Genomic DNA, 9110 nt, shown 5'->3' with positions numbered 1-9110 from the left:
TTTTATTAAGGAATTAAAAAGGATTATTATGCTAATTGTGGAGTTTAATAGTAATTAATATGATGGTTGCCTTGTAATTCCTAAGAGGGAATTACGGCGGGTAATGTCCCGACCGAATTAGGTTAATTCCGCTGCTAATTATGCTTTAATAAGTGATTTAGAGGTCGGGGCGTTACAAGAAATTCCCATGAACTTTGATTAACCAAGGGGGATTAAGTAATTTATTTCCCATGTTTTGCAGGAACTCAAACTTTCCATGAATTTCAACTTCCTCCATTTTTTTATGTCAATCAAACAACTAGCCAATTTATGAATTCCCATTAATTTTCACTTCCCCCATTTTTAGATGTCAACCAAACAACCCCTAGAGTTTATGCACGCGATGTATGCATGAATAAGAGCAATGTAGACCGTTTATGACTTTAAAAAAAAATCAATGTATATTAACATTTGTTGGTTTTTTGTTTTTGTTTTTACACAATAAAAAAAACACCCTAGTTTATTCAAACACAAGTGTGAAAAGAGACCAAAAAGCGATGTCTTTTTGGTTTTAAGTCCATTGAGTTCAAATAAGTTCAAATAAATTGCAATTTGATCATGTCAGATCAATAAGTTTGAATCATTAGATTCGATTATGTTATATCAAGTCAATTATATTTAACCAGTTCTACTAAACTAAAATAAATTCAGTTCAGGTAAATTCAAATTTATGCTTTTTGGTTTTAAGTCCATTGAGTTCAAATAAGTTCAAATAAATTGCAATTTGATCATGTCAGATCAATAAGTTTGAATCATTAGATTCGATTATGTTATATCAAGTCAATTATATTTAACCAGTTCTACTAAACTAAAATAAATTCAGTTCAGGTAAATTCAAATTTATCCGGCTAATAAAACATCCCAAAAAACGCAAATGTACCCCACACCAGAATCTTCTTGTTTGTTGTATACCAATGACCAATCCCAAAAGAATTTGCGGGCTTCAGGTGGAAACTTGGCCAAAAGCTCACTAATGGGCCCTTAACCTGCAACTTATAAGTTACACCTTAAACCTTTGAATAAACAAAGCAAAACAAAAAAGACTCAACTTTTTCTTTCAGACTCTTTGTTCTTGCGTCAATCACCTCTTCACTCGCCAATTTACAATCTTCGTCAAACAGTAATCATCTCTCTTCTCTTGTAGTTTTTCTGGGTTCATTTGCAACTTTTTTGGGGTTGTGATTATTGGGTTAATTTGCATGTTTTCTGGGGTTAAGATTATTGGGTTAATTAGGCCTTTATATTAACTTAATTGCTTGATTTTTTTTTTTTGTATGATTTTATTATTCTGTTTAAAAGATATACGGAGTACTCTTTTTATGATTATGAATTTATGATGATGTAATTTGTAATATTGTGTTGAGATGATTGTGTGAAGTACAATAGTAAAATTGAATGAATTAGTTAGGTTTGTTAATTTATCTGGTTAACTGGTTCAATTGTTAAAATATTATGCCCTAATAAAAAAAAATGTTGAATTTATTTGATTATTGTGCTTAGCTTGGTTTTTTCAATGAATGCAGAATATCTGGTGATCACAGGAAAATAATGAATATCATGGCTGTTTCTTCACCTCATTTGCTAAATATACCTGTTTCATTAAACTATCAAAGAAGAAATGAAAGATTTCAAGGTTCTAAGAAGGTTATAACTTCATCTGTACGAATGATAGCGCCTATTCAAGTCCCTAGGTTAAGAATTCAGGCGTTCTCGGGGCTACGAGTGAGTACCCCGTTTTTGGGAAGTTCTAGGACCTTAGGGTTTGATGCTAAGATGAAGGATTCAATGTTGGTTCATAGAGGGAAAGCCAGGAGGAGTGTTGTTAGAGCGATGTTTGAACGTTTTACTGAGAAAGCCATTAAAGTTATACTGGTTGCTCAAGAGGAAGCGAGGCGTTTAGGTCATAATGCTGTTGGTACTGAGCAAATTTTTCTAGGACTTGTTGGTGAAGGGACAGGCATTGGTGCTAAAGTTCTAAAATCCATGGGTATTAACATGAAAAATGCACGTTTGGAAGTTGAGAAGATCGTTGGAAGAGGTGGTGGATTTATTCCTGTTGAAATTCCGTTTAGTCCTCGTGCTAAGCATGTTTTAGAGCTGTCACTGGAAGAGGCACGTAAACTTGGTAAGATTTTTCTATTGATCTACTATCAATTGAAGTTGTAGTACCTAGGAGAAAAACAGTTTCTTAAGTTGATCTACAGTTGCATCATGCATACCACTTATTCAGTAGCAATCTTTCAAGTATTTGGTATACTATCTGATGTTAAATTACTGCCTCTAAGCTTGTGGACATTTCATTCTTGTGCCTCTTTCTGAATGTTGTAGGTCAAAATTATATTGGTTCGGAGCACTTGCTTTTGGGGTTGGTTAGTGAAGGTGAGGGTGTAGCTGCTCGTGTCCTTGATAATTTAGGTGTCGAAGCAAAAGAGATCCGCAAACAGGTTAGCAATTGTAATTTATTTTATCCATGATGATTAATTTGTGTGTGTAAAGGGTTTTCATTAGCTTTCTGTTCATATGAGTGATGTTTTCCATGTTGTAAATAGGTTCTAAGCATGATGGGTGAGAAAAAGGAGCCCGTCCATCATACTGGTGGAAAATCAGGTGATAGTATGCTCACACTGGAAGAATATGGCACAAATTTGACGAAGGAGGCAGAAGAGGTATGCACAGCCCTTGTAGATCTTTCTCTTCTTTTTCTTGCAGGCTGAAAACAAATGTGCCTGAACACTAATTGATGTCTAATAGAAACTGCAAAATGATATAACAATGTCTATATGTCGTATGTACATTGTCTTTTAGCTGAAAGTCTTCCATCTGTGAAGGGAAAATTAGATCCTGTAGTTGGAAGGCAAAAACAAATAGAACGTGTCATCCAAATACTGAGTCGTCGTACAAAAAATAACCCGTGCCTCATTGGAGAACCAGGTGTTGGTAAAACAGCTATCGCAGAAGGTCTGGCTCTGAAAATTTCTCTTGGCGATGTTCCAGAAACACTCCAGGGAAAGCAGGTATACCAATTTATGACTTTTATATTGCAAGTTACAAAAGGCCTTTATGAATTATGATTAGTGAGCACATTTGAAGTTCTGGGGTTATCAATTTTCATACTTTCATAGATATGTATGTTAATAACCTACTGAGTTTGTTATGAACTTACGATAGCAAGTCACTTTTTTAAACTATCAGTTGTACGCGTTAGGTTAATAATAGTGTTTGTGAATAGCTTATAATTTAAAACGATAGTGCATTTATATTCATTCTTTCTTTTCAACCGAATAAGCTGACAGGGGAGACGGGGGCATACCTGCTCCTATTTACCCTTTTAGAGAAGAGAAGTGGAATTCCAGGAGACAGGTAGTGAATGTTACATGCTTCTTTGTATATTTTCTCATAGAAGTTTGGTGAGCAAGCCACTGTTACAGACTTGCAGCACAACCATGTGGGTCAGGGAGCCGCAAGCCAAAAATGTTCACATTGTTCTTAAGATATTTGTTCTTAACACATTTGTTCTTAACACATTTGTTCTTAACACATTTGTTCTTAAAGTCAGTTTGTATGATAACCACTTATAAACAATTTAGTAAATCTTCAGTGTAAAATAATTCTTCTTTTTGTACTCTGTACTATTTATCCCAGCAGCCTGTTTATGAAGTCTTTTTCTATCATAGCATGGGCTGCTAATGCTTTGCAACATACAAGTATGAAAATAAAAGATGTTCCTTACAGGGTCCACATTTTGAATTGAAGCTATAAGTGATCATCACAGTTTTGGGACTCTGATGTTTCTTCCCCCCCCCCCCCCCCCCCCCCCTCCCCCACCAAAAAAAAATTCATAGTCAAGAGTGTTATATTTCTATTAGTTACCTCTTCTTTTGCTTTCAGGTTATAACTCTTGACATGAGTCGTCTTGTTTCTGGAACTAAATACCGTGGAGAGTTTGAGGGTAGACTGCAAAAGATAATGGAAGAAGTCAAAGAATCAAATAACTTGATTCTTTTTATCGATGAAGTGCATACTTTGGTTGGGGCTGGGGCAGCAGAAGGGGCAATTGATGCTGCTAACATCTTAAAACCAGCTCTTGCAAGGGGTGAATTACAGTGCATTGGGGCCACAACACTAGATGAATACAGACTGCATATTGAGAAGGACCCAGCATTAGAGAGAAGATTTCAACCTGTTGAAGTGCCTGAACCCACAGTAGATGAAGCAGTGCAGATCCTCAGAGGGCTCCGTGAGCGTTATGAGATTCACCACAAGCTCTCCTATACAGATGAAGCATTAATTGCAGCGGCAGAACTGTCATCCCAGTACATCAGGTATGTATCCTTCCCTCATTTTAGCCGATGTTTCCTCTTATAATTTGTCTTGTAGTGACCAAATATTCTGAATACAAGTGTTAGCAATTGATTTGTAGTTACTGTACCACTTTGTCAAGAAACCAGGTTACTTCTGCTTTCTATTTTTGAGCCTATAGTGTTTTTCCTAGTAATAAATTCTTGCTGCACTGTGCCAATGACTCAATGAGTGACCTACTTACCAAGCACATTATAGAAAACATGGTAAAAGTAAGCCCCTTAAGTAACTACTCCCTCCGTCCTTTTTTATTCTTTACGCTTGGTGTCATGCATGTGATTTAACAAACTTGCTTGACAAACTTGCAGACAGGATTGCCCTTGCTGTTTCTGCAGAAAAGAGAAGAATTTAATAAGAATAAAATGTACCGGTAGCATAACAAGATGTTCTCATTAAGAAATTTGCTTGTCAAAAACCTTCCACTTAACCTTAATTAACCTGCTTCAATGGAAATTTGATACCCCTCATAAATGTATTCTTTGTGCTAGTATTTGATTTGCCTTAAGGATGACAAGACATTCTCATCAAGATATTTGCTTGGGCTATGTTTTGTTCGATTTATTTCAGAGATAAATTTAGATAAGTTCAGTTAAGTTCAGATAAATAAGTTCATGAAAAAAAAAATTAGACATTTTCACACACAAATAAGTTTATTTCAGGCAAAATAAGTATTTTTCAGATGATATAAGTTAAAATAAGTTGAATAGAACTGAGCCTTAATCTTTTTTGCCTACTTCCATGGAAATTTTGGCACCCTTGTAAAGGTATTGTTTGTCGCCTTTGTGCTACTTTTTTGTTTGGTTTTGTGGGATTATGTTTTCCCTCTTGCTTCGGGAATATTTGTAGCTTAGTTTTGTTCTTTTCATTTTGAGAAAATAAGTTCTTCGATTAACAACTAGTAGCTCAGATAAGCGTTTTTCAGGTGAACAAATGAAGCATTATGAGGATATTGTTCCTGAACTGGCTATTAGTAACTTAGAAGGTCCACACCAAACATAGTGTTTAATCAACTAGTATAATGTTCGATAACAAAGACCTAGTATTCTTATACCTGGTCTTCTATCCTTATTAACACAATACAGTAATGGTTACAAGTTTTTAGTGGTTATATACTTCTATCTATATGGACCTTGTACTCCTTCCATGTCAGTTGTCACTTCACATTTAAATTGAATATTGTTGTCCGTTTATACTTTACACTTGAATTGAGTGATATCAGTCCTCAGATATTTCAGCTAGTCATCCGTCAAATTATTGAGAAAGCATTAAATTGAATGAAGTTTTCTCTTTGTAATTGTGTTCCCCAGATTGTCAAGTTTAATGTGACACATGTTTACAATGTGCCCTATCTCTAGAATCATGTTTTTGATGTGCCCTATCTCGAGAAAAATGATCCACTTTTCTGTTGAGTTTACTCATAAAGATCGGTAAAACCATGCTGGCTTTGGTCCTGTCATACAGTCCATTGTGTATGAAGCTGCTTTGTTGCTTCTTTCTTTCACCTTTCAGGTGGAAAAGGAAGACAAATTTAGTTTCATGTGTGACGATAAACTTTTATTAAATGCCTTTCTTAAATTTCTGCTCTTTTCCTTTCTAGGATCTTGCTTTAGACAAGTGTGATTTGTTCTTATATATCTGAATGTTCTACAGTGATAGATTTCTTCCTGATAAAGCTATCGATCTTATTGACGAAGCTGGTTCTCGGGTGCGGTTGCGCCATGCTGAGGTACAAATTTATGCTCTAAAGTTTTGGCCTCGATACTTTTTTCTACAGATTATATGCGTGTGCCTTAATTGTTTCTTCCATTTTCCAGTTTCCTGAAGAAGTAAGAGAACTTGAGAAACAGGTCATGCAGATTGTGAACGAGAAAGATAGTGCAGTCCGCAGCCAAGATTTTGAGAAGGTAAAGAATTTTCTTCTCTAAGATTTTTCATTCCTGTAAATTAAAGTACCTGTGTGACACTTTCATAATTCCCTATTATGCGGGTTTAAGGTGTTTTTCAATATTAAAATACCAACTCTGAATGGGTTTCGAGATCTCTACTTCAATTTAGTCCCAGTTTTTGTGAGGTTAGGTGCAATTTTATGTAGCAGGTCGGCTTGGTCAATCTCAATTTTCGGGTTTGAATTATATTTTTGATCAAATATTTAGTGGGCTTTTAGAAGTAAAAATCAGCTGTAGTTGGGTTTGGTTTGGTTTGGGTTGGGTCTGTCTTTTAGGTTTATTTGGGTGTTATGGTTTACTACGAAGCTTTCCTCTTCTATGGGTAGGTGAATTCCTTTACAACATAACTTTTCATATATAGGCTGCTGATTTGCGTGATAGAGAAGTAGAGCTGAAGGTAGAAATATCAGCACTGATAAGCCAAAACAAAGAACTGAAAGAGGCAGACATGGACAATGTTGGACCAGTTGTGACAGACGCGGAGATTAGGGAAATAGTATTCTCTTGGACAGGCATACCAGTTCAGAAAATCTCAAGTGACGAATCAAAGCGGCTTCTGAAGATGGAAGATAACCTCCATGGTCGTGTAATAGGTCAAGATGAAGCTGTGAAAGCCATAAGCCGTGCTATTCGTCGTTCTCGTGTTGGTCTAAAAGATCCTGACCGTCCAATTGCAAGCTTCATCTTCTCAGGTCCAACTGGTGTTGGAAAGTCAGAACTTGCAAAAGCTTTAGCTGCTTACTATTTTGGTTCAGAAGAATCTATGGTCCGCCTTGATATGAGTGAGTTCATGGAGAGACATACGGTTTCAAAATTAATTGGTTCACCCCCAGGTTACGTGGGTTACTCTGAGGGTGGTCAGCTTACTGAGGCTGTGAGGCGTCGTCCTTATACTTTGGTTCTCTTTGATGAAATCGAAAAGGCTCATCCTGATGTTTTTAACATGATGCTTCAGATTCTTGAAGATGGAAGGTTAACTGACAGCAAGGGTAGAACTGTAAATTTCAAGAACACCCTTATGATTATGACCTCAAATATTGGAAGCAGTGTGATTGAGAAAGGTGGGCGCAGTATAGGATTCGACCTGACTTATGATGATCAGGATAGTAGTTATAACAGGATAAAGAATCTGGTGATCGAGGAGCTTAAGCAATACTTTAAGCCGGAATTTTTGAACAGGTTAGATGATATGATTGTGTTCAGACAGCTTACAAAGTTAGAAGTAAAGGAGATTGCAGATATTATGTTGAAGGAAGTCTCAAAGCGGCTTCAAACTAAAGGCATTGGTATTCAAGTAACAGAGAGATTCAAAGATAGAATAGTGGAAGATGGATATAATCCTAGTTATGGAGCAAGGCCGTTGAGACGAGCTATTATGAGTCTGTTGGAGGATAGCATGGCCGAGAAGATGCTCGCCAGTGAAATCCAAGAAGGTGATTCAGTTATTCTGGATGTTGATTCTGATGGAAACGTTGTGGTGCTCAATAGCAGCAGTAACAGTAGCAGTAGTAGCAGTTCTGACTTGTTTCCTGAGTTGCTTCCTATGTGAAGTTTAGATCAAGTGAAGAATAGGAAACTTTGATTTTCTCTCATTATGTTATTCTTTTATTCATAGGTAACAATTTATTGTTGATGCTAATAATAATAATAATTTATCTCATTCGTACACTGTAATTTTTCCAAGGTATTTAACACTTTGCTTTTATCACAATTTCTCTAGAATAATCGGACTTGAGCTCAAGCTCGGTCTCTATTGGGAGCTAGGCCTGGTTATCGGGCGGGGCGGGTCAGGGTCGGTGCGGGTCAAAAGAGGGTCGGGTATTGAAAGGGTCATTTTTAGAGGGTTGATAATGGGCGGGTCAAAAGCGGGTCGCGGGTCAATAGCGGTCATTATTGGGCGGGTCAATAAACGAGCAATGAAAAATGAAAAACAAAAGAGCCATGTGCAAGTACAAGTAAATACGAAGCTATGCATGTAATTTTTTGTATCATTACTATTTTTATTTTCAAACTAATTGTAGTATAAGTTTGACCCTATAATGACCCTGTCCAATAAATGTCCTGTCCAATAAGAGCCCTGCCCAATAAAAGCCCTATTAACTTGACCCTAATCCTATATCCATTGGACTACCCTGTCCAATAACCAGGTCTATTGGGAGCTCCAGTTGATATGTTTGAGACTTTGAGCTAGAGCTTAAGCTCGCTTCATATAAGAATTGATATGTTTGATCTCGGTTTGTTTTGTTATCTACCTTTCTTTTTCATTACAGTCTGTTTGGGCTCCCAATTGATTCTCAATTGGGCCACTAAGTCCAAAGCCCAATGGCTCTAAACAACAACATCAAACCTACCAATGGCTATTCAGCCATCCATTAAGGCCCAAGGCCCAATAACAATAAGTGACCTATGGGCATTTATTATGCAAACACGTAAAATTTACCGCCTTAAGACTACTCTTCTAGAGAACTTCTCTCTAGAATCCGAGCATCATTCTTACTTAGGCATCGGAGGGGCTTTCCTCGGAAACACCCCCGAGGCTAGTAACTTTGCTATTGTGCAGGTGAATTCGGACTCCACTCATTCAAACAAGCAAGATCTTCAACACATACAAAAGGGCCTTCATTCGAAGCCCATTGTTTCCATCTTTACAACACCGGAACAATTTGGCGCCGTCTGTGGGGAAGAACACTTCAAAGCCTTTGAAAGACATCAACCACCTCTTTCCGCGAAAATGGTGAATGATGTTGTTAACAATGACGACGATAT

At 36.9% G+C, this 9110-nt stretch overlaps 1 protein-coding gene across 1 annotated transcript; it reads left to right on the top strand.

The window, feature by feature from the left end:
- Positions 1 to 1001: 1001 nt before the first annotated feature.
- LOC110805895 (chaperone protein ClpC1, chloroplastic) lies at positions 1002 to 8004 on the top strand. Its single transcript, XM_056837143.1, has 9 exons — positions 1002 to 1159; positions 1563 to 2164; positions 2368 to 2483; positions 2589 to 2705; positions 2868 to 3053; positions 3928 to 4361; positions 6049 to 6124; positions 6213 to 6302; positions 6706 to 8004. Exons 2-9 carry the CDS (start codon positions 1588 to 1590, stop codon positions 7891 to 7893), a joined length of 2784 nt encoding a protein of 927 aa, XP_056693121.1. The 5' UTR covers positions 1002 to 1159; positions 1563 to 1587; the 3' UTR covers positions 7894 to 8004.
- The last annotated feature ends 1106 nt before the right edge of the window (positions 8005 to 9110 follow it).

This window comes from Spinacia oleracea, chromosome 2 (assembly GCF_020520425.1).
Source record: "Spinacia oleracea cultivar Varoflay chromosome 2, BTI_SOV_V1, whole genome shotgun sequence".
NCBI lineage: Eukaryota > Viridiplantae > Streptophyta > Magnoliopsida > Caryophyllales > Amaranthaceae > Spinacia > Spinacia oleracea.
The sequence above is the reverse complement of the archived record's forward strand: the minus strand, read 5'-3'. Positions and strand labels throughout refer to the sequence as shown.

Excerpts from the sequence above, each read along its gene's own strand:
- LOC110805895 (XM_056837143.1), top strand. The coding sequence starts at position 1,588 with ATGAATATCATGGCTGTTTCTTCACCTCATTTGCTAAATATACCTGTT. Across the intron at positions 3,054-3,927 it reads AAACACTCCAGGGAAAGCAG|GTTATAACTCTTGACATGAG; the intron begins GTATACCAATTT and ends TTTTGCTTTCAG. Across the intron at positions 6,125-6,212 it reads TGCGGTTGCGCCATGCTGAG|TTTCCTGAAGAAGTAAGAGA; the intron begins GTACAAATTTAT and ends TCCATTTTCCAG.